At 47.1% G+C, this 25,637-nt stretch overlaps 1 protein-coding gene across 2 annotated transcripts in view; it reads right to left on the bottom strand.

Moving 5' to 3' along the window:
* The window catches only part of bcor (BCL6 corepressor), a 46,115-nt gene that overhangs the window by 11,947 nt on the left and 8,531 nt on the right, over positions 1-25,637 (bottom strand). Inside the window, exons 2-9 of one of the 2 annotated variants that reach the window (XM_053491865.1) lie at positions 23,897-23,975; positions 20,278-23,289; positions 19,200-19,256; positions 18,662-18,842; positions 15,641-15,868; positions 14,607-14,888; positions 10,925-11,124; positions 7,818-8,018 (exon numbers count right to left, since the gene is read on the bottom strand). In XM_053491865.1, the coding sequence (XP_053347840.1) occupies positions 7,818-8,018; positions 10,925-11,124; positions 14,607-14,888; positions 15,641-15,868; positions 18,662-18,842; positions 19,200-19,256; positions 20,278-23,289; positions 23,897-23,899 (4,164 nt within the window). In that variant the 5' untranslated portion in view covers positions 23,900-23,975. The remainder of the gene's footprint in view (positions 1-7,817; positions 8,019-10,924; positions 11,125-14,606; positions 14,889-15,640; positions 15,869-18,661; positions 18,843-19,199; positions 19,257-20,277; positions 23,290-23,896; positions 23,976-25,637) is intronic. The other variant, XM_053491866.1, reaches the window with a different exon arrangement.

Here is a 25,637-nt window from a genome sequence, read left to right as displayed (position 1 = left end):
TGAGCGATGACAGTAAAAAAAAAAGCAATTATTTTCTGATTTTCATGCAATTTGTGTGTACAATGGTGTAAAGAAACAAATCTGAAGGTACAAGCAATTCCTCTAACTCAGTCTATGGCACATGTCTTCCTATGTTTCTAGCTAGCTTTGCTAATCTACCAAAGTTGTTAGTATGAAATCTAGCATGTTTCGTAAGCAACATACGGCAGCGACTATTTCTTTGTCATCAACACAAGAAGGTGACAGTAGGAAAGCAAGCAAGCGTGTCACTTAATCAGTTTGAAAGGTTTAGACTGATGACGTGACTGCACAGTCGAAAATGCCGTTAGCGTACAACGCTGTCCTTTATTAGCGCAGCTACTTAGCCGTTCTTGGGGAAGGAGGGAGCGATAATAACGAAACACAGCATAAAGGAAAAGTGGACACACAGGACTCTGCGCATTGCAGCTCCCCTTTCAATAAACCTGGACCTTTTAATATAAGTTATGTTCACCGGGGAGCATTTACACCAGCTGACCGGGGAGCTGAGCTGTCAATCACGGGTCAGGGGGCGTGGCCTATCAGTGTTAAGAAAACTCAGCACAGATTACGCTGAACCGCTGACTTATTTTGGAAGGCTGCGCGCGCGCACACACGCACACACTTCTCCCAAGTGATACACCCCTCCCCCTCCTTCTCCTCCTCACCCGCTTACTCGGTTTCCAGGATACGGCATGTTGTGTGCATGTGCTCCGAAACAAGACGAGCGTACCGGCGCCACTAATGAAGCCTGACTGCAAGCACACACAGCTTACGCTACCACTATTGCAAGCCCAGACAGACACACACACACACACATTCAACAGTATAGCAGATTAAAAACACGCGCGCACACACACTCACAAGCAATTAGCAACACCGTGATGCCGGCGTGTTTTTCATTTCCTTTCTAATTTCTACCGAAAGGCAGATTTCTGCACCAGCCTGAAAATCTTTCTCGCTCTCTCTCACTCACACACGCACACACATACACGTGGTGCGCTGACAGCCTGCGGAGCCCAGTGATGCATTATACAGACAATAAAGCTGCATTTAACACCCCAGAGAAAGAAAGAGAGGGAGAGAGAGAGATGAAGAAAGAGAAAAAGTAGTGTTGGAATGCAGTAAAGGCACAGGACCACCCCCCACCCCCCTCCACACACACACCACCACCACCAATCCTCCTCCACTTTTAATCTCCCTCAATAAACACAGCTTTAGGCGAAGGACCGCAATCATCACATCACTCACTCTCTCACTCTTTCACTCTCTCACAAACACACAACATAACACAGCCAGACACTTTTGCCAAAGTGTAAGACGGAGGGGACATTAGACAGCGAAGGAAAAATAAATACAAACACCAAGCAGGGATATGAGGAAAGCCGAGAGAGACAGAGAGAGAGAACGAGACAGAAAGGCTGGCGGAACAGCACGCACTGCTCTGACGAACGTTCTAAATTTACACACACACACACACACACACACAAAGCTCAGGAACAAAAACAACAGGCTCGGGGCGATGCAGACGGATGTCACAGTGGCTCAGGAAGCACGAGGGAAGTGGAGGGTCGAGTGAGTGTGTGTGTGTGTGAGAGAGAGAGAGAGAGGACGGAAGAAAAACACAGACAGCGGAACAATGAAAATGAAGGAGAAAAAGAGAGAGAGGGGGAAGCACACTGCTGAAGTTGGTAGACTGGTGCGGAGTAAGAGGAATAAAACACTCAGGGGTGTGTGTATGTCACTTATACTACAGCCATTGGACCGCACTGTGGAACACATTCTCATCTGTTCACCGCACTCTCTTTCTTCCTCTCTCTCTTTCACACACTAACTCTTGACATTGTCACGTGGCCAAAAAAATTACGTCATAACACGTCACTAAAAACAAAGGCATGGCGCGCGACTTTTTGGGATGTGACTGAGGTAAAAGGATCGGCGACTTTCTTTGCGCATGCGTACAAGAGTTTCACTGTTTTCTTTTTTTTAATGGCACTTATTTGTGCTTTTTTTTTGGTGATGGTGGTGGTGGGGGGGGGATAAAAATAATCCCTTTGATTCAATCTTTTATCAAGAAAGAAGGGCCAGGGAGCCATAGCACGCGCTGAAACGCTTAGCCTACACGCATGCACCGGTTTTATTTTTATTTTCCAAAAAAAAAAAAAAAAAAAAAAGACCGCACCGATTTTTCCACTCGAGCTCAAACCCTGCGGAGTGCATCCGGAATAAATCAGACATGAGCCCAGACCGCTATTCCTCCCTCTCTCTCTCCCTCTCTCCCACCACACACAGACGGATTGCCTGGAGGAGAATCACGCTGCGAGCGATTTGTTTTGGAAGCGGCTGAATGAGAGAGAGAGAGAGAGAGAGAGAGAGAGGAGGAAAATGGAGCGAGGGAGGGAAAAAAAGCTCGTGCGAAAGCGTTGGCTGGCTCCGTAATGTTTCCGTGTTTACTGCTGCTCTTAGGTGTGCGTGCGTGCGTGCGCGCGCAGTTCAACCACACACACACACGCGCGCGCGCACGCACACACAGGGCCGAGCGGCGCGTTGAAAGGCTCGAGCGCGCAGCCTTGTCATATTTCAAAGCGGCGGCAGCGCCACACAGCCGCTTGTGGCTTTACACCAACACACACACACACCGTGTTGGAGAGTGCTGGCAGGGCAGTCAGCTCTCGCGGCTTATCTCCCGGGCGCACACACACACGAACGCACGCACACACACACACCGAGCGCACGGCTTCCTGTCTAAAAGCCGAGGGGGCGCGAGGGAGGGGCAAGAAAAAGCGAAGGACTAGAAAAACAAGACGCTGCCAACAGACGGAGAACACGCACGCGCACACACACGCACGCACGCACGCACGGCCAGGCTGTCCTCGACCGTTAAGGGCGGGCGCGTGAGCTCGAGAGAAAGATATTAAAGCAGGCGGAGAGGGATGAACACTAGACGTCACGGGATTACATTGTGTGTGCGCGCGCGCTCTCTCTCTCTCTCTTTGCCCCGAACGATCTTCTCCCATCTCCCGCGATTCTTTAAAGAGTAGCGCGCGCGGGGCTCGGCTCAGAGCGCAGCGCTGTCACCGCGCGCATTATAAAGGCATTAGAGCGGAATTAGAGCTCGCGCGCCTTATGGGAAGGGGAAGGAGTGTGTGTGTATGTGTGTGTGTGTGTGCTCGGAGATCACGTTTGAGCCAACGCGTCGGAAAGATTGGCGGGAAAAGAAAGCCCAACGGAGCTTTTTAAAGCCCTCGCGCCAACCGAGGAATTGCGTCCAAGGGGGGTTAGCTACAAACACGCCGAGCCGAATTTATTATTTTATTTTATTTATTTATTTATGCAGCACGTGTGATGATGATGATGATGTTGATGTACGAAGTAAGGGCGTTCGAGGCCATTTCCATCCCACGCGCGTATTCCTTCTCCTCCGGATCGCCTCAACACGAAGCCCCCTTCCACCCCACCCCCCACAATCACCCCAACCGGCGGTGTTAATTAGTGCTGCGCGCGGCACGGTGAGAGCGCGAGGCGCGTCGCGCGGGCAGCTAATGGCCTAAAAACCTCGCGCATTTAGCGCCTCCGGGCCGGTGATTAATTAAAGCGGAGATCAGGACGAGACCTTTAATGGCCGCGCGCCAGTCGGGGAGAGAGAGGGAGAGAGAGACGGGGTGAGATAAAGAGCCTGAGACAGGAGACGAGTCAAATCTATACCATTAGCACGCGCTACCATTACCATGACAACAACGCAATAAAAACGGCGTGCAGGGAGCACAACAACGATTCTGTACTTCATGTTAGCATGATTTCCACACTCATCATATATATATATATATATATATATATATATATATATATATATGTATATGAATGACAAAGAAAATGTAAAATAAATAAACAAATGTCTCATATTAAACCTGCATTCATATTCACTACTTCATATATTTAGGGCCCAAGCACTATGACATCACCCCTATGACTTAACATGTTTAAAAACTCATGAAAATCAGGACACTGCTTGGAATCTGCTGCCATTAGGACGCTCGATTGGCTGGGCCCTTAACAAGATTTTGCTGCATAGCTCATACACTTGCACACAGACATGTAAAATCTGGTAGATATTTACATCTGATTGAGTTGAACAATATTTACTATGCATGACCGGCTATACTCAACAGAATGCAGGTTATTTTGGATTGTTTGCAAAAATGCACCCAATAGATTTTGATATACTCCTCCTAGGGGATTTATACGATCGCCACCAAACTGGACCAATGCGATTTCAAGACATTGAGGATACAAAATTGCGAGGGGATTTTTGATATCTTAAATGGTACAGCCGTGGCGAGGCCTTAAATTAATGGCGAAAAAAGTGGCAGATAACTTCATTAGTTATATAAAAAAGCCGGTGATGATGCTGCCTACTGTTATAGTCACTGCTCATGTGCTTCAAAAATGGAAGAAACCCACTAGCGGTCTTACTACACAGCTTAGCAGCACTTAGCATTTTCCCTTCTAAATATCACCACAGTCTAATTCACCATTAAAGAAAGTGTGGTTTATAATCTCTGGAAACATCATTTATTATTTATTTTGTAACGCTAATCAGTGATTTAAAAAAGTGTAGCCAAGGGCATGACAAGAAAACTGGTTGCCTTCCCACTATCTGTCCTTGGAGTTAAAGTGTGACTTATTAAACGCAGCATATTGACATGTTTGGGGCGAGCCAGCGATGGTGGCCAGGATTTCTGCAAACTAGCTAATCATGCTAGTCAGAACACAAACACGCAGGCTGGAGCATAGCCACGTAAGATGGAGGGGGACATACGTGCGAGTCGTTACTGACAAAACCGGACACCAAGATGGATATGCTGGCTTGAACGTCAAGCTGGTGAAAGAAGCAAAGAAAGAAAAACAAGCGTGTATCACTGTCTCGGGCGGCAGAGTGTCCTTCATCGCTGTTTCTTCACTTTTCATTCATGGGTGGAGAGAAAGACAGCGAGAGGTACGATGAGAGAATAAAGTCGACGGTGTGCAAACAGGGAGCTGAGTGGGGGAGGGCAGGCTGTCACTCCTGCATGTGCGTGCGTGCGCGCGTGTTATCAGAGTCCTGCACGATATGAAGGTAGACGGCTCCAGTAAACAAGCGCGGTGACACAGAGTAAACACACACGTACGCAAACACACCTAAACCATACGCCTACATCAAACAGGAAGGGAAAACAGCTACACCCCGTGTGGAACGAGAGAGAGACAGAGAGAGAGAGAAACAGATGGAGAAACGGAAAAAACATAACCACAAACAACCCCTCCTCTGTCCGTCACTTTCGCCCTACTGAGTCCTGCTTCAGGGAACATCACTTTCTCTCAGCTCTGCCACGTGAGGAGGGAAATGAGGGAGAGAGAGCGAGGATGAGGGAGCGCGAAGAGCGAGTGAAACGCCTCGAGAGAGAGCGAGAGAGAAAGAGGGAGCGAGCGATCATGCGCTCGCTGCAGTAATCGCTCATTTCCTGTGCTCTGTGCCAGTCCTTTCAGCCTCGCTGCCGGAACTAATCCAGCTCGCCATTAATCTGCCTAAATCAGGCACACAACGCCAAGCGCGCAATTACACACAGCCACGGAAACGCCGCCACAACGCAACATCAACCCAACACCTCGGTTTCACGGAAACGCATTTGCAGTTTAGCACAAAGGACAAAAAAAATTATAAATCGCAGAGCTACCAGCACTCTACATAGCTCCACTCGGATGCCTGCGAGTTGTCGGTTTTAACATCAACTTTGAATAATGACGATTCTAGAAATCTTGGACTTGTCACAAAAATGCCACAATAGCACAGAAGCTAATCTAGCTAGTAATTTTCACTAGCTATTCGGAGTTCATTATCCCTAGCCATAAAACAAATTCTACAAACACTAATTATAACATAACGTCTATATAACGAATCACCGGGGCCAGGCGATAAGATATCATTAAGACACCTGGGTGATGATTTGATTTGTTTTGTGGATCGATATAATCTTTTTTTTGGTTACAATTTTAAAACCTCGAGTCATAACTCTAAACCTTTATTCAACCGAATCGATTATGACTAATTAATGGTTACCCAAGCCATATAACATTAAAATGATTATTCTAATGAATAATAATTAACATTATTATAATAACATTGTTATAATATTATAACATTAAAACAATAAAAAAACATTTATTTTTACCAAAGGCGTATCTCCAATGTGTCATCCGCCGTAATTGTTATTTCTAAACAAACTAAGTACATGATTCACTCCTACCATATATGATGCTGTACTTACTGTAAATGTGCAGATAGTTTAGAGTGCACCATGTGTAGGTTTACAGAACATTTTTTCTACCTCGAATGCAAACATACAGTAGCCTATACAAAATTAAGATTTATTTAAAAAAAAAAGAATTCAAGCTATTGTGGCGATTTATAAACTCTCCACACAAAAGAATTACAAAGTGTAACTAAATTAATTACCTTTCCATTTGTAATATCAAATTTATTTATTCATTATAATATTAGTTAGTTTTTCCTGGAAAAATAGCTAGCCCGCAGGCTAATGTTTTATCGCTAGAGGAAAACTGTTCAACACCAAAAAAATTACTATTTCTTTTAAACAGCGATTATATAAATGCTACAGTACTGTTAAAAAAAACGCAACAACTGTGATAGCACGAAATTTCAAAGTTGACAAAAAGATTTTATGCAACAGATAACTGCAAAGACGTATATTTTAATCAGAAAATGGGTAACAATGCAATAAAGGATCTATTGCATACTGTAGTTGCTCTAGCTAGCTAGCTAGGTCGGCAACCATTTTGAATTTGATAATACTGTTCAACCAAATGTTTTGAAACCCCTTGCTAAAATTACGCTTTAGTAGATGTACAATTTGTGATTGCTGTTCGTCTCCCCTGAAGAAGGGGTTTTATGATTAAAATTTTAATTATACAACTGCGGAGTAATAAACGTTACTCAAGAAATGCACAAAAAAATCCAAAATGTAAAAAAATATTTTCAGGTTCTTTTTTTTTTTTTTACGTGTGATTACAGTCAGGAAATACATTCAGCCCGTGTGATCAAAGACCCAGGTAATTCGATACTCGTTATGAACTTAATTACAAAAATGTGTTAAAAAAAAAACTTCTCTCTTTCTTTTTCGTAACAAATACCGCAGACTGAATCACTTAGTAAAAAATGGGTTTATTTTTGATTTTTTTTCCTGAGGTTGTGATTCAAAGAAGAGAAAAGGAGGAAGGAAAGAGTTAAAGATTTTCCGGCGAGAGCGCCAGGAGAGCGCAAATCGTTGAGAGAAAGCGAGCGAGACAGAGTGTGTATGTGTGTGCGTGCGAGTGAAAGCGCGTGTGTGTGCGCGCGAGTGAAAGCGCGTGTGTGTGCGCGAAAGCAAAAAGAGAAGAGAAGAGAGAGAGAGAGAGCGAGCAAGCGTGCGAGGGAGAAACGAGACAGCGAGATATAAAAAGGAAAAGGGAGGGAGAGGCCGTGCACACGCCAGCGGAGGAGGAGGAGGAGGAGGAGGAAGGGGAACGAGCGCACGGGGTGTGTGTGCGTGTGTGTGCGCTAAGCGATCGCTCCGTGCCTGTCAGGGGCTCTCACATGTCACACTCCGTCTCGCGCAGAATTAATGAGATGCGAACAGGGAGAGAGGCAGAGAGGGGGGGGGGGAGGGGGAGTGGTGAGAGAGAGAGAGAGAGAGCGAGCGAGCAACGATCGAGAAGGGGGAGAAAGGGAGGGGGAGACAACGAGAACACACAAAGCGGCTTACCTCATAGCCGAGGCGAGCTGCTCTCTGCAGCAGCGTCTCTCCGGCGTTTTTGTTCACGATGAGTCTGCGAGCCTCAGGGGGCATCGGAGCTGGCGCAGACGTCGCCGTGGCGACAGCAGTGGGCACCGTGGTGACAGCGGTGGGCACAGGGGGCGACGGCTTGGGCTCGTAATCTGACTTCTGAGAGCTGCGCTTCGCAACCTGCGGGCAAGAAGCACATGTCTCAGAGAGGAAGTTGGTTCACTCACTCGCGTGCACACACACACACACACACACACAAGCAGTTTTAAATAAACAGCGCCCATGCACAAACAATCGAGGCACAGGGAGGTCACACACAGTGTGTGTGTAAGTCTGTGTGTGCGCGCGCATGTGTGTGTGGCTGACTGGAAACCACAGCTCGGCAGACGTTCCTCCATCAGTGTGCGCTCTCTGCCAGGGAAAGCTAAACAGGAAACATGCGCACACACACACTCTCACGTTCGCTATCTATGGAGACCAGCAGGGCGGAAGAAAGGAGGGAGAATGGAAAATGTGTGTGTGCATGTGTGTGTGTGTGTGTGTAAGCCAGCGGGCCAGTGAGATCATGCGAGCCGAGCGAGGCCTGGGAGTCCGCCCAGCCCAGAGGAGCAGCGCAGCAAAGCAGCTGTCAACACACATGCACGCACATACACACGCACACACACACGGAGCACAGCGCTGTAAGGGCTGCGTTCAATATGAGCGAGAACGAGACCGCCAAATCTGCGCCTACGAACATAAAACTCGCCCTCGCCGGAATAACGCAATCCTGTTGCGCTAATTCCAGACGGCGCTGTCTGGACGTGCTGAAACCGGTTCTAACATTTCGGGGAACTGCAACTGTTTTTTCCCCTTCTTAAAATACGACCTTTCCGTAGCTGAGCGGAGCCGGACTACGTTCTTAGTCAGATCTAAACTAACCACATCTTTGTTTTTCAGTTTTCATCACTCAACTGACTTACGGGGACTGGTTTGATTTCCTCGTAAACTACAACTCGAGTAAAGTTTAACGCAATGTAAGAGATGGCTGGATTAAAAAAAAACAGCCTAAGTTTTTTTTTTTATTATAAATAAAGAATAAAAGAAGAGACAATGTTAAACTCCTGTTAACATTAAAGGCTACATATAGTTTCATGGCAAGGTAAGAAATACACAGCTAGAGCTAGAGAGTCAAATTGATGAAAAAAGTTTGTTCGAATAGATAGAGAATTTGAGACCTCAGGTAAAATACAGCTCGACTAACAGACAACTCAAGTACAACACAGCTCAAGTGAGACAACTCAACTAAGAAGCAACTCAAAGACAGCTCAACAAAAATCCACTAAAATAAGATGACTCAAGTAAAAGGCAACTCGAAAGACAACTCAACTGAGAAATGACTTAAGTAAAAAGAAAAGATCAAATAAAAGACAACTCATGAAATATAGCTTAAGTGAAAGGCAACTCAAGTAAGACAATTCGCCTTAAGACACTTCCTGTAAAATCCAACTCAAGTAACAGACAACTTAAATAAAAGGGCAACTCAAAAAACAACTCGACTAACAGACAACTTGTAAACCTAAGTAAAATATAACTAAAGCAAAAAAAGGTACATTTTACCTTGAAAATATCAATTAAAGAACATTTAAGTAATATACGAGTAAAAAAAGCACTCAAAATAAAGCTTAACCCAAGTTTTGGACAAAGAAAAGACAATTTAGGTAAAGTTGTTTTAAATATGAGTCAACTTAAGTTAACTACAGCTCAAGTAAAGTACATCACAAGGAAAATACAACAAGTTAAAAATTCAAAACCATAATAAAACATGACTCAAAAAAAAAAAAAAAACTCAAGTAAAAGACAACTCGAGGAAAGTATGGCTTGACCATAACTAGGAAAATGCAGCTTAGATAAAAAAACAATAAGAAGTCAAAGACAACTCCATACAACACAGCTCGAATAAAAGGTCAAGGAGAATTATCTCGCTCTGTTCCACATCAGATCCAGATGCTTTTGCTTAATCGAGGTTAGCGGTGCCCTGGAAACGCGTTTATCCTGGGCGCCGCGTTGCGCCGGAGGGTGTAATGTTGTGGCGCAACGACGCAAGCGGTGCTAGTCGAGTTGAACAGCTAAGCAGAGTTTGCGTGCAATTCGACCGCAACTTTTACACACGATGTGGGCTTGTGACACTCTACGTAATCGTTTTGTCACAGCGAAGGTGTGTTTCTCGTGCTTTCTTTTAGGCGCAAAAATCACCCCCCCCCCCTTGTTATAGCATTAAGGAGCTGGAATCCAGGTCTTTAGTTTAGCTGGAGTTACACATAAACGCATAAATAAATAAATATAATTTGCTATATTTTACTTTTTAAAAAATGGTTTAAAGCAAATATATGGATTTTTTTTTTTAAGGGAAATAATTGTCAGGTTGGATCGCCGCGTGAGACGGCCTTTAATTACGATGACTACGTCAGCCCTGTAGCTCCAGCACAAACATCGGAAAACTAACCACGTATTGGCTGGGAGAAAAAAAATTGTAAAAATTTTGATTTTCCTTTTTTTTTTTTTTTTACTAGTCTGTCCCTTTAAGATTGGAAAGCTGTATAAAACGAGCGTTTTGGAGGCCGGCGTGCAGAGGAACGGCGGTAATTTATGTTCCCGTAATCACTTTTCAAGTCGAAGCTTGTGCGCTCATACAGGCACGTTCGGGGCAATAAAACGTGGGCTGTGAGTGTGCGAGCCGGTCAAAGAATCTGCTTCGCGAGGGAGACATTTCACTCCGGAGGCGAAAACAGAGCAGAGCGCGCGCGAGAGAGAGAGAGAGAGAGAGAGGCCAGACTTCCTCCCTCCCCCTACTTCCCTCCCTCCGCTGGGAGATTGCGTTTCAGTGCAAGAAGAGGTCACGACAGTCACGCTCTGAGTGCGCGCGCACACACACACACACACATACGCACGCACACAGCTGAGCCGAGCGGAAGGAGAGGGAAGGAGCGCGCGGCTCCTAATTGGGGAGATTAACACCGCTTCTGCTATTGGTGATACGGCCTGGAAGTCGCTCAGGCGAAGCATGAAAACCGCCGAAACTTCCACAACGTACACAGAGCACTCACCTTGAGCGGGTGGGCGGGGCTAAGCTCCTCATTGGCTGACTGCGTGAGCGCCCGAAGCTCCCGCTGCCCGAGGTGTTTGGTCTTGCACTGTCGCTTGCCTTTGGGTTTTTCGGGGTCACCGTGACGCCGTGGCCGAGGCAAGAGGGCGTCGTCCAGGGACGGTGAGGGGCGGAGCTTTTCCGCAGACAGGACCGGGAGGGCTGTGGAAGAGAGAGAGGAAGAAAGGGAGATTTCAGGGATATGGGAATAAACGCCAAAGTCTCGTTAGGTAACAGGGCCAGAGTGAGCCTCGTTAAGGGAAGGGAGAGCCCGAAAAAGAAGTGTGTGTGTGTGTGTGTGTGTGTGTGTGTAAGTTTAGCTGTCGTGGGATTGCGGATTTGGATGATGCAGCACGATGAAACAATAACCGAGAAAACGAGTGCGCGAGAGAAAGAGAGAGAGAGAGAGAAATGAGAGCAGGCGAGAACGTGAGCGCGAGCAGAAGGCAGCTCGGCTGAAACAGAGCGAGACCTGCGCTCCACATCTGTTCCATTATTCATCACTCGCTCTCAACCCCACACACACACACACACACACGAGCGCTTGTTGAAAGCATGCCGAGAGCCCTACAGCGCAGGGGAAATTTCTCACACGGACGCGTCTGCAGACACGCAAGCGTGTGGGTGCGTGCAAGAGAGAGAGAGAGAGAGCATGGTGTGAGGGGAGGGTGTCCCTCTGGGCAAACTGCGCAAAGCGCTTTCCTTCCAACAGGCTAATTACGTCCCCGAGACCCTCTGGGACCACACACACACACACACACACACACAGTTCTAGAAAAGGCAGAGCAACAGCTTTTAGAGTGAATCCAAATAGAAACGTGATCAAACAGAAGCTTTAAAACACACTGAACTTTCTTTCCGTCCTTCACACACACATTCTCTCTCTCTCTCACACACACACACACCAGCCCGAGGCTAACTGTTAGGAATTCTACGCGTCTCGCGCGCGTGTGACTTGTCTCTCACGCCCTGTCACGAGCGACGCAAATTAGTTTGTGTATTGGTTTCCATCCGAAATGTATGTGTGTGTGTGTGTGTGTGTGTGTGTGTGTGACTCTGACAGGGACATCTGGGGGACATTAGCCTCCCATTAGCACGGAACTAGACACACACAAACTCTCTCACACACACACACACACACAGAGTTCCCGTTTCGTCAGACAGAGAGCACGAGGCAGGCGAAAATCTTTCCACCTCACACACTCCGTGCCTGCAGACGCTTGATACAGCGCCAGCACAGCGTCCAGCAGCCAAAACACTTGACAGGCTGATGCGTGCGCACACACACACACACACACACACACACACACACGGATATAACGGCATTGCCCAGACAACGCATGCCTCAGCCCAATGAGCCATGAGATTCCGCAACTGTGCAAATAGCTGTTTGTCTCGGTGTGTGTGTGTGTGTGTGTGTGTGTGTGTGAGCAAGAAAAAAAGAGAAAGACAACGAGAGAGAGAGAGAGGCAGCCTGCCGTCAGTCAGCGGGACTCATTAGCGCGGGCCGACGGCAGTGAGAAAATCACTCCTCTAATCTGCCTCGTGCTCTTTATCCCTCCGTTTCCTTCCCTCGCTCCGTTACCTCCCTCTCCCTGTCTATCATTCTCTCTATTCTGTTTTTTTTTTGTGTCCGCCTCGGGGCTCCGTGTTCCTCCGCTTGTCTCAGGACGCAGTGAGACCAGATTGAGCTCTGGCTGCCCTGGAGCCGCCGCTCGCGGAAGGAAAGTCGATGTTGTGAAATCCGGCGGCGTCGCGTCTCCCGCTCGACCCGCACGAGCGTTTTAATCGTCTACGAGGAGAAGGGGGGGGGGGTGTACTGGGGTGGAATAACACCCACCTTTCTGTCACATTTCTGTCGCAAATTTACATTTCACAGGACAGATTATTTGTGTTTGTCAATTTGTCGCATTTTAAATTACTTAATAATAATAATAATCTCACACGGATTTGTACTCAAAAGGAAACACTGGATTAACTAGGCTACAGTGCAGCTAGCTACGCTAGAACTTTCTTAACAATATTTATTTTTTTCTGCTTGAGAAGAAAAAATTAAAATCTCTACTGACTGAAACTAGATGGACGCTTAGTAACAAACAGCTGAACACACTGACGCTGTTTTCTTTGCAGATTTTTTTTATTATTATTAAATAAAACATTCGTAACACAAGCGTAGCCAGAGGAAACAAGCTACTTGTTAGCTATGTAGTTACACTAGCTATGCTAGACAAAATTGCGTCAGGTTTTAATATCATTGGCTGGTTTTGTTGCGCGAGCGGTTAGGACGCACATGGCAAAGCGTTAAGTTTGGAACGCAGCCCTCAGCCCGGGCGTCAGGCCTAAAACGCTGCCGTACTCCGGGGTCGACTGAGAGCACACGTGCGTCTAAAAACAACCCGGCGCTCCCTGCACATGCCCCAAACCGCTCCATATACACACATGCTCCTAAAACCAGGCCATCACACACCCCCGAAAAGCATCCACAACATGCACACACACACACACACTTTCTCTTTCCCTCTGTCTGGCTCAGACCGACACACACACACACAGCGGTAACTCAATCACCAGCTGGCCCGAACGTCGCAATAACGAGTCTCTCGCTTTCTGTACAGCGTTTCCCTGAACATGTTTATTGTCCGAGCGCTGTGCAGGTCAGTAGTGTTCGCTGTTCACGCCGTCATGGACACAAGGAGGACAAATCAGCTCAAGAGAGAGGGAGGGGAGAAAAAAAACGAGGCACTTGTTTGGAAAGAAACACTGCATTTTGGGCCACATTCGGATTTGTCGTCTCTTTATCTCTCACAAAAAAAAAAAACCTGAATGAAAACAGGAACGGCATGAAAAGAAAACCGTCAAGAAAGACAAAAACAAAAGGACTGACACACACACTCAGAATCTAGAGCGAGAAGTGACGAGGAGTGAAAAAGACAGAGAAAGAAGGAACTTGTTTAGAAATTGGTTCAGTGTGTTTGGGCCACATCCTGATTTATCTTTTTTTAAGTTGGAATTCTGCAGATGGTGTCCGAATGAAGGAGGGAAAAAGGAGCGCGTGTAGAAAGAAGGGCTGAGGGTAAACGAGGTGTGTTTGGGTGAGTCTCAGTGTGTGCGTTCAGGACGCTTTCGAGTTCCTTACTTGCATTAGACAGACAGACAGACAGACAGAGAGCTGGAGACTGAGAAGGAGAACAAGAGAGACACGGAGATCAAAGCAGATGAACAACAAAGCTGAGAAGAGAAAAAAGGAAAAAATTGACAATGTGTTCGAGTGACATTCGGGCCTCTTGAGCCAAACAGAGCAAGCATAGCAAGAACTAAAAACTGAAACATGGAGATGGAGCTAAAGTAAAAGTAAATGATATTACATTACAAAACAAGAACACACAAAAAGAAAATGAAGGCCTTTATCTGAAAGCTAGCCGTGCGGTCGGGCCTCACATGAAGGGACACAGAGGTGGACAATCTGAAGTTAGGGAAACGGTGCAACGTTTTTCAGGCATCTTTCAGTTCTTTATTAGTGTCACCTGCACAGAACTACTGAATATGTGAGGAAAACACGCATGAGACAAAAAGGCATAAAGACGGAGAGACACTGTCTCAGACAGAGAGAGAGAGAGAGATGGTTTCCCATATGGTTTTCTTACCCGTGTCAGCATCTGCATATCCCAGCGTGTCTCTGCTCCACCCCCTCTCCTCCTCTGCCCTTCTCCTCGCTGCTTTCTCTACGTCGCCATTCGGCTTGCTCTTTCTCTCGGTGCAGGATGTGACCTTCGGCCCCTCGCGAGGGCAGAGGTCGGGCTTGTCGTGTCGCTCCCAGAGCTCCTGGAGGTGCTGGAGCTGTCTGGGTTTGCTGAGCCTCAGCCCTGTGAGCTCGATGCACACCTTCAGGTTCTTCACTTCCTGTTCGGATGGCTGGCACCACGCCTCTGCGGGGGGGAGGGCGGGGGAGGGGTGACACGGAACAAAACACATGACAGGGTTCAGTGCGAATGAGAGCAAAAGCAACCAAAACAACCTACCAAAGAAATATCGCAGCGACTCGCACCCTAGCTAGCATTAACTAGGTAAGCTAAGAAGCTAATTCTTCTCTTGTACTGGGAAAAAAATCTTACTAAATGTCTAGCTCTGTTGTGTAACGTGACTCCCTCATAGCCAATATTTTCCACGATGTTGTGTAATAAAAAAATAAATGAAAAAAACTCATTGCTAACATCACCACAGAAACACGTACACAACTTACGTCATGGAACAACTTTTTTTTTTCCCCCCTCAGCTGCATCAAACCTGAAGAGAAACAGGAAGTAGAAATTCCCCAAACCGAAATTTATGCTTCGGGACGTTTAGGACTTCTGTTGTCGAGTTCCCCCGAGACAGACATTAAAACCACGGAATTACACACACACACACACACACAGACATGGCTGGGAGAACGTTGAAAAGAGTAGCGCTGCACAAAGGCTGTTTTGATGTCGGCCATGAAAACGCCCTTTAGACCGAACACAAAGCCACGGCGACCCAGAGTGTCAGACACACACACACACACACACACACACCACGTGCGGGTTTATACGAAACATGTGACGGCCATAAAAAAAAAAAAAACGATCAAAGCAAACACACACACACACACAGATACAGAACTAAAGACGGAATAAAAGGAGAGGAGGTCGCTTTTTACCTGGCATGAGTCGCGCCCGTTTGGCCGGCACCGCGGCCTGCTCCTCCTCCTCCTCCTCCTGCTCTCCGTCTCTCTCCCTCTCTCTCACTCGCTCTCTCTCTCCGTCCCTCTCTCTGTCCTCGGCCAAGCGCTTGGCGTCCTGGTGGGCTTGGCTCTGTTCCTTTCTCTCTTCCCTCACGTCTCGTTCCGAAGGGCCACAGCGCTGCAGGACGGGGACACGGTTCCCACCTGTGTGCACACACACACACACACACACACACATAGACGTGTTAACCGCAACATGTCTTTTTGTTTAGACTTGAAAGAAAAAGCTGGAACTGAAGAACTGAAGAAAATGCATACACACACACACACACACACACACACACACACACACACACACAGACACACACTCTCCCACTTCCCTCGTTTCCCCCCGCTCCCTGGACACCCTGATGTTTGCGTTAGCTTCACCACACCCTTTCCCCTTACGAATACAGCGTTCAGGCTCACGCACACACACACACTCCGAGCTTAAATTAGCCTGAAACATCCGTGCTGAGAGCCTAGGCAGCACTCCAGCCCTCCAACACACACACACACACACACACACACTCCGTCGTGCGTGGCAGTAAAAGGCTTCTTGAGAACATCTCCAAGCAGCAGCGTGGATCAAAAACAGACCCAGGGGCTCGCTCTCTGGACCCGCAACCGCCCCCCCCAAATAACACACACACTCGCAGATCCGCCACACACACACACACACACAGAATCTGTATGCGTGCTGTCAGAAAAAAAAAAAAACTCATTAGTTCGATTTTTTATAAATGTGCACCAAAATAATGCGTGTTTGTGTGTGTGTGTGTGTGTGTGTGTGTGTGTGTGTGTGAAATTTAAAACTGAACTGACACACAGTTTATAACAAACTCAGATGTTTTCTTCTGTATTGTCATTTCTGTGATTCATTTAACACTCGTTTACACGTTGAATCTTTAATTCTATTTAAAAATTTCACACACACACACACACACACACACTATTTTACATCCTAATTCCTCTGAGGTTACTCATTGGAATCCCCTGAAACATCAACTGTCTCGCAAGCACACACACACACACACACACACACACACACACACACACACACACACGCTCCAGTGGGCCTGCCCTTCTGCTGGCCCAGACAAGAAGGCTGCTTGTTGTGCCCCAGGCACGCACGCACACACACTAACATCTCATGACGCATGCATCCCATAATTCATGGCTACGTCAGCTCCATGGCAACTCTCCGCCACAGTGGGTCTCCATGGCAACCCTGTTATAGGCGCCCGGATAGAAGGGGTGTAAGGGGGGGATTGGGGGGGGGGGGGCGTCTAGCGAGACCGTTCCGGTGAAAAATGTCCACTAATAACAGAGGGAGAGAGAAGATGAAAAGATGGATAGACAGACAGTCACTAAAGGAGTGAAAAAGACGAAGAAAGAAAAAAAGAAAGAAGCACAAAAAGAGAGAAAGAGAGTAAAGAGAGAGAGAGAGAGAAGGCAGACAGAAACCCAGCCAAGACTTTTACCCCTAAACACACACCGTCCTCACACCTTCACTTCTCTCTTTACACACACACACACACACACACGCACATACACACACACACACACACACACACACACTTCTCCAGGGAGAAGGAGGTCACTGGCACATTTATGCAAATTTGCAAATATAATGGCACCATTCCATTAGCAGGAGAGGAAAACAGACAGCAAAACAACACGTGCTGACAGAAAAGCGAGTGTGTGTGTGTGTGTGTGTGAAAGAGTGCACACGAGAGTGTGTGTGCGTGTGGGTCTTTTGTCTGAGTGCGGCGGGGGAGGAAGTGCTGTTTACCGCGCTGGGTTGGCGCTACTGTGTGGAGAGCCACAGCAGAAGGGACTGTCCCTTTCTCGAGAGAGAGACAGAGAAAGAGAGAGAGAGAGAGACATGAACGGGTAGTGATAGAGAGAAACGAGAGAGAGAAACAGCGGCTACCAGAAAGACAGGGAGACAGATGGAGGCAGACAGTGGGACAGGCAGGGAGACAGATAGTGGGACTGGCAGAGGAACTAACAGGAAGAGAGATAGTGGGACAGGCAGAGGAAAAGACAGGGAGACAGGCAGAAAGACAGACAGGACAACAGACAGAGAGACAGGCAGCGGGACAGACAGGGAGACAGGCAGAGGGAAAGACAGGAGAACAGACAGGGAGACGGGCAGCGGGACAGACAGGGAGACAGACTGCGAGATACATAGTGGGACAAACGGTTACTGAGACACGCTCTCTTTTTGTACCAGTTTGTTGTGACAGTTGTGAGAATAAGCATGTGCATTTATGGATCAGACAATTGTGTTTCTGAATGTCTGGGATTCTGCAGTTACACTACCTACATGACATGGCCCTGTTTATGATGCTAATTTGTGCAGCACCCATGCTAGTGACTGAAATGCTAGTCATTCTTGCTACCTGTGAAGCTCAATGAATGTCGTCTAGTTGAACTAGCGTAATCTATATCTATATATTTATATATTACAGAATATCATCGCATCGTCATTTTAACACTTTTATAGGAACGTTAGATCCTGTCTGCAAAACCCGTTCGTTCCTGTTCCCGCTTATGTTGAAGCTGCTGTAAGCGGTCGTCCTGTCGCCAGTATGTTAGTGAGAAACCACTGACCTTAAACTCTCTTGTAAAAGGTAAAAAAATGCACCAAAAAATCCCAGCTTTACAATTGTGCTGATACTGGAGACTCCTTCCGTAAACGTCTGTTTGTGCTAAAAAATTTTTTTTACCACAACGTGTCAAAACGTCAGAACCAACGCCGTAAACCTGTGTGAATTAATCAACAGCTTTTGACCAATTAGAATCCAGGATTTTCATGGTAAACTCGAGGTGGCGAATAAACACAGCAGGCTTTTTCGATTACACCCCTGCTCATTAAGCGAGACTGAAGAACGTCACACGGGTTGTGATGTGGTGCGTGTGCACGTGTGTGTGTGTGTGTGTGTGTGTTACCGTTGTGCTCTGTTGGAGGTTTGGAGCAGCGCTGGCTCGGCTCCCACTCTGTTTCGCCACACTGGCTCTCAGCCAAACTCTTCTCTCGCTCTTTCTCTCGCTCTCTCCATGGCCCGGTGCTGGAAGACATGCATCCCTCCTTCTCCTTTAGCTCCAGCTCAGAGAAACGCATCATTGCCCGCTACATACACAAACACACACACACGAACACACACACACACACACACAAAATCCATGACCAGGAACACTACATGCAATGCAAATTCTTCACACTTCACCGCTAACCCTTGCGCGAGGCTAAACACGCTTTAAATCATGACATTTGCATATGGAAAGTAAAAAAAAAAAAAAAAAACAGTAAAAAAGTCAAAGTCACGCCACAGGATTCGTTTTCCCTAAGTGCATGAAACCTGAGTCGCTACGCAACCTTGTGCGCGATGCACGCAGCCAAGTGTTACCAAGTCATTTCACCTTTGATTAGCAATGGTTAAAAAAAAATAAATAATAATAATTATAGATATATATTTAAAGCACTAACCTCCCAGTTAGCGGCTGGCTGACTGAAATTACTGTCCTCTGCTGATAGGACTTCGATCTAAGTGATTAGAACGTGTGCTCAAAATCATTTTTTTCCCAGTAAACACAATCATTTAACACAGAAACATTGATTACAAAAACAAAGGAAAAAGAAAAGCACAGGGCCATCGCTTCGACGCTGTTTTATACTCATTCATATATCATTAATCATATGTTAAACAAAACTCGCAAATTATTTTCTTTATTTTAAAAAAAGCCTTTATATTTTTAAAAGGCATGAATAAAATTTGGCGTTTGTTAAAACACCTACTGCCCATCCGACTGCACTGTGTGTGTGCGCGCACTAATGACTGCCAGGCAGAGCACTCGTCTCTGCTACTGAAGACCTCTAATCTTCCCCCATCAGAAATGAATGGGCCGGATTTCACTTAAGCTGGGAGGGCTGCCACTGCGCACACAGCAAGCCTGGGATGTGTGTGTATGTATGTGTGTGTGTGTGTGTGTGTGTGTATGTGGGTGTGTTTGTGTGTAGGCAGGGGTAGAAGATGATGCGCATCTACGTACAACTCTTATATCAGTGACACGCACACACCCTCCCAGGTCTTTAGGTCTTGTACTACTAGATGGTACGTTGTGAATGTGATTACACATACCACAAGCAGGCAAAAAAAAAAAAAAAACACCCAGCGCCGTGTTAATTCCCCTCCCTTACGGCTGCCGCCAAAACCTGCCCGCTGTTCAATAGCCTTGCAGCGGGGTGTTAAAAAAAAAAGGAAGGGGAGAGGGGTGGGGGGAGGGGCGCTGGTGTGTGAATAACAGCCAGCCGTAATTACTGAGGCTTTCAATATGACTAAGCGTGACAATCTGATGCAAGAACTGCTTGTCGAGCAACTACAGCTGTTAGCGCTGGGATTTCAGAAAACGAAAAAGAATTTTAGTGACTGGCCTTTTTCCGAGAAATTAAAGAATAAGTGTCTTCTTTGGAACAACATAAAAAAAAGTGTCATCAAACCACTTAACACAAAGTACACTCTGACACTGTTATTTGTTGTCTAAGATCTCAAATTTGTCTTGCTTACCTGCAGGGCGCGCTGTTCCCGGCTTAATTTACTGGAATCAGCGTAAAGCTCGGTGGTGACACATTTGAAACGGTCACCCACATATCCTGATGAGTTAGCGATCCGTTTAGCCAGGCTGGAGCGTTTGTTTTTTGAGCACCCATGTCCGTCTTCATCATCCTCGAGAGATTCCATGTTTTCTCGTTCTTTGCCCAGATCCATATACTGCCGGATGGCGTGGTGCCTATCGGGTTTGAAATTTGTGGCGTCTGGTCGAACTCGGTCACCGGAGGTCCTGGCACAGCGCAAAGTCTGCTCTTCCAGCAAAGGAGGCAATGGGCTGGGCTCACTGGAACTCTCCTCGCCCTGGCTTTGCCCAGGAGATTCAGCTCGCTCCTGCGGCTCTGGAGGACTGCAGGGATCTGGCCGCCGCTCAGCCTCAGCTGGCTTATATTCAACTGGCTGGCTAGAGCGCAGGATCTGCATGAGTTCTGGCTCCTTCGCTTTGGAATTACCAGCACTCCTCGTCCCATCCCCTGTCCCGCTGCCGGCTGGCTTGGTAGGCTCTCTCTGCTTGGCAGGAGTAGTGCTGTACTTGTCTGGCTCAGGACTGCCATCTGTGTCGTCTTGGACCAGGTCGATGCAGATGATGTCGTCTTTGCTCACTGTGTGAGGTTTACAGCTCGAAACTTCTGGCCCCTCGGATTCCCTCTCAGTCGTGTAGCGTGTGTCTGTGTCCGAAATACTGTGCTGTTTGTAAGACTCCTCATGCTGCCAAGACTTATCCTGAGGCCTGGACCTCAGCTCATTGACTTTCGGGTCAAGAGGCAAGTGGGAAGCCATCAGGGGATGAATCATCTCTTGTGAATCATGGTAGGTTACGTATTCTCCATGACTAGATGGTATTCCATAAGGTAGACCAGACTTGTGAGGCAAACGGGCAGAATACAAGCTGTTGGTGTTCAGCAGGACTGGATGGGGGTACACCGGTCCTTTGTTGGGCAACTGCAAGTGTGGAAGTGACATGCTGTCTGGAACAGTGTATGGAAGGTATCTGTTAGCATATGCCAAGCTGGTGGGCAAGTAGGCTTCTCCTTGGGTCATGTAGAGGTGAGGGGGAGGATGTCCATTTTCTAGGTGAGACTGTTGGGGTTTGAAGCCAATTTCAGGCGTATCTGACTTTTTAGGGGTCTTCACAGGCTTTGAGGCTAATAGCTGGCTGCTACCACGATTAGTGGATTGGCCCTTTTCTGGTGGGGTAGGTGCAGACTTGGGCCAATCTCCATTAATCTTAGGAGATGGAGAAGCAGATGATGGACGACACGTTGTAGTTACAACAGGAGGAGGAGGGTTTGATACAACAACGTTGTTGGGTTCTCCAATCCTCGGACATGAAGAGCTCCTAGGCTGTGAAATGACATGCTCCAGATTCTTATTTTTGATGACTGTGGCACCTTTGTTGTGGTTGGATTCGGAACAGGGTGGCTGCGTTGTGCTCGGCACCACCCAGGAAGAGTGTAAAGTGCTAATAATCTCAGGCCTCTCTGGAGTTTTAGAAGAAGTGCTGACAGCAGATGATGAGGGAGAAAGAGTCTCTTTTAGAAGCTCTCTGCTTGGAGGAAGTCCATATCGAGAGTTGGGAGAGTAGCCCAGGTTTGCTAAAGCTTCTAGCTTTGGAGGAAATCCATTAGGAGGTCCTTCAAAATCCATGATCTTGGCAGACAGGTCTAATGGCTTGTCTGCTGGGTCTTTGGTAGGGGGCCCCTGTTGTACAGGTTTTTCAGCTGAGGTTTTAATGGGTGAACTACACCCTTTCCTCTCGCTTCCTCCACTCCTCTGCTGCTCTGAGCTCCCTTCTTTAGATTTAGGCTTCTGACTAGCAGACCTTAGTGGGGAGCGATGCTCTTGTGATATATAGAATGGATGGGAAACTGCTGGAGTGGGTGGTGTTGATAACGAGGACGCAGGACTGCGAAATACGTTCTTTTGAAAATCTGACGTGCTGTCCCCTATAGGTGGGGGGGCACCAGGGGGGTTGGAGGGTCGTGCAGTGGGGCGGGGTGCCTGCATCACCAGAGAAGGGCTCGAATCTACTGGATTACTGGCACTAGAGCTGCTGGTTATGGTCGCACTACTAGTAACAGTGCTGCTGCTACTACTAATGGTACTACTACTGCTGCTGGAGCACTTGCTAGAAGGAGTTCGATTAGACTTGCTGCTGCTATTAGTATTTCCACCACTCGAGTGTTGACGCTCACTTTGTGCCTGGTGGTGGGACTGAACTTGCTGATGTAAGGCTTGCTGCCCAAACGCAGAGGGCTCATGGTGAATCCTTGGGCCAATACTCTGTAAGGTTTTGTCTTGATGGTGCACCAGAGGGGACAGCGTAGGAGCTACCGTAGCTGTTGGGATTCGTAAAGGATGAGCAAGTGTGGACGAAATGGGGGCCGGGGGATAAGGCGACAGATAGAACAAGCGATCAGCACCTGCTGCACTCCCTCCTGCCCCGGGACAAAGCGACTGGTAGGCGAGGTGCTGGGGCAGGTACGGTGAAGGCTGCGACATAAACGACGCTTTGTACATGTTCAAAGCAGCATACTTGCTGGAGTCTAGAAAGGGATACAGTCCTGCCTCATGATAAGGGCTCGTCCATGGGAGACGCAGGTAGCCAGTGCTGCTGCCACCGTTTAATCCCAGGTCAGAGGGCTTATCAACAGGTCCGACACGTCTATCCAAGCCCAAAGCCTCTGCCCCAGCTCCAGGCACAACCAGAGGTTTCTGAAGCCCGGGTGTTGAGCTTTTATAAAGTCCAACATAGCCATTAGTGGCCTTTCTGCTGTCCAGCGTCACATCAGGTTTATAGAGTAACTCTGGCATCCGATCACCAACATATCCTTTTTCCGTTGGCAGGGTCCGGATTCCTGGCGGATAAACTATTCCTCCATGGACGTGGAGGCTTTCCCGCATTAGGCTGCTCCGATCAAAGCCAAGTGCTGTGAGTGGGTTCATTCTGCAGGCTGCACTTGCATCCACCTGAAAGAGAGAGACACAAAAAGCCAGAGTTCATCCACAAAATTCTTAACTCAAATAAATTTACAGTAAATGGATATGATGAGATTTATAAAGTTTTTGTGGTTCAATTTCATAATCAACACCAAGGGCAACATACACTATTTATACATATAGTCAGATTTAAATAAGTCACAAAGGCGATTTTTTTTCCCTCCTCCCCACGCTTAAGTCTGAATGTTATAGCCAGCACAATGTAGTCAAGGTCACAAAAGGGAAATTGTTCATAAAAGTTGGCCTCTCCAAGGTTTCTGCGGGGGCAGACGGGCTTTGATGTATGCTGTCAATGATGCCCAGCAGACATCTCAGCTCCGTCTTACCATCAAGCCCTAGAAAGGCCGACTTGACTTAAATTACACGGATCCCTACTGCCTCTGTACGTAAATAATCCAGGAAACAACGAGCGGGGAACGGATGTCATATGTAGGACTGATGCACGACAGGAAGGGTGGAAAAGCGCATGTTTTATTACGGCAGTTAAAAAGGGAGTGCGATGAAGAAAGGAATATAATCTAGGGATGCAGTTTTTTTTATGATGCATGTGATAAGAAGTCTAAAAAAAGCACCTTACCATGCTTTGAATCACGACTTCTATTGCTTGATTAGTTCACGGCCGATGTTCTAGTCAGCAACATCCCTCGATTGACTTCCTATGAGAAAAAAATAAAATTCAAGTGAAATATTTTTATTACAATATAACAAAGTAAACTCAATTTTTATATAGGTTTTATTTAACAATTCTTGCCATTTAGGTTTCCTTAAAAAATATATATATATTTTTTTTTTCTTTTCATTTTCTCTCTCACACGCACACAGACGGGTTTTCACAAAGTTCCAGTTCAAGGTTTTTTAACCACTTTGGCAGGACGGAATAAGTGCTCAGTACAAAAGTGAAAAAAACGAAAAGAAAAGCAAACAGTCTCTCCGGTCAGGCCTCAGTCTGACTGTCTCTGCTACAGACGCCTGCGTTCGCATGGCCCTTATCCAGGCTGCGGAGCAGGATTCTGACCACGTGATATCGTTATCTAGTCACAAGTACTCTGATAAGGAATGCCGCCGTGCACTGCTCACCCTTCTCCTTCACACAAACACATGCACGCAAGCACACACACACTCACTCGCGCTCTTTCTCTCTCTCTCTCACACACACACACACACACACACACACAAAATGCCCGGCGCCCGCAGATGAGGAGGAGGAGAAGGGGGAATTTCATCATAGCGCCACTGAGGGAAAGATGCTATCACCCAGCCCCTCCGCTTGGCAATGACATAAAAGCGGAGCTTTGTTGAGCTTGCGAGCCGCGCCTCCGTTATTGATGGCTCTACAGAGCCCTCGGATTTCAATAAGGCAGACCCGGGGCTCTTATCTGCAGATGCGGTCTCGGCCGCTGCCGTTGAAGGAGGGAGGCAGACCGCCCCCGGTCTCATCAATCAAAGTGGGCTCCGGCCTCATGCGCACAAAATCCTCTCGCTGCTGGAGTGTTTTCGTCACTTCCATGGCAACCCGTGTAGCAACAAGGCCAGAACGTTTAAACAGGGAGGGTTCGTGGCCTGCCATTTCAGCCTCGCTGTGCGTGATCACAATAAAAAACAGTCGGGTATAATAACGGCCTGCTTAGACTAGTGTGCTTTTTTCTCTACACTTTCTGGTCAGGATCTGGATCATGATCTGGACAAGAAATAAGAAAAAAAAAGAAGTGTATTAATTCCCATGAGCACGCCACAAAATCCACCGTATAAATTCTAGCTTTCCCCTTTTGAGCCGCGATTCCCTCTCTCCGTCCATTAAAAACTAATCCGAGCGAAACGCTCGGCCGCACGCTCCCCTGCGCGCTCGTTTTCTGCGCTCTTAACGACCTCACGCACGAGTGCGAGCGCATTACGTGTCCCGGGCTGCTTCGGCGGGAGATCTCTCGCCTCCTTCTAGAGGTGAAGAAAATGCAGCTTGAAGGCAATCAATCGCAGAAGCGACACACACGCAGGCACCTAAAAGTAACCCGGCTCTACATCCAGACTCCAAACAAACTTGCGGCGAATCTGCCAGGTTTTCCTGTTAAGCAGGCTCGAGTTTTTGGTGCGTGTGTCAACAGTATAATAAACTACATCAGGATGTTTTTACGTAACCTTTCTGCATCCATTACGCCCCTGCTGACACACACATACACACACTTTTAATCAATGTGAAGAAGATGGGGGGGGCGGGGGTTTCACTGGCTAGGAGCAGGAAAAAAAAGCTGTGGGATATAAAACGTAAACGTCTGGCACTTTTCGGTTGTAAACCTCACGCCTTAATTCTAATAATTTAAAAG

Source organism: Clarias gariepinus, chromosome 3, assembly GCF_024256425.1.
Source record: "Clarias gariepinus isolate MV-2021 ecotype Netherlands chromosome 3, CGAR_prim_01v2, whole genome shotgun sequence".
Taxonomy (NCBI): domain Eukaryota; kingdom Metazoa; phylum Chordata; class Actinopteri; order Siluriformes; family Clariidae; genus Clarias; species Clarias gariepinus.
The sequence above is the reverse complement of the archived record's forward strand: the minus strand, read 5'-3'. Positions and strand labels throughout refer to the sequence as shown.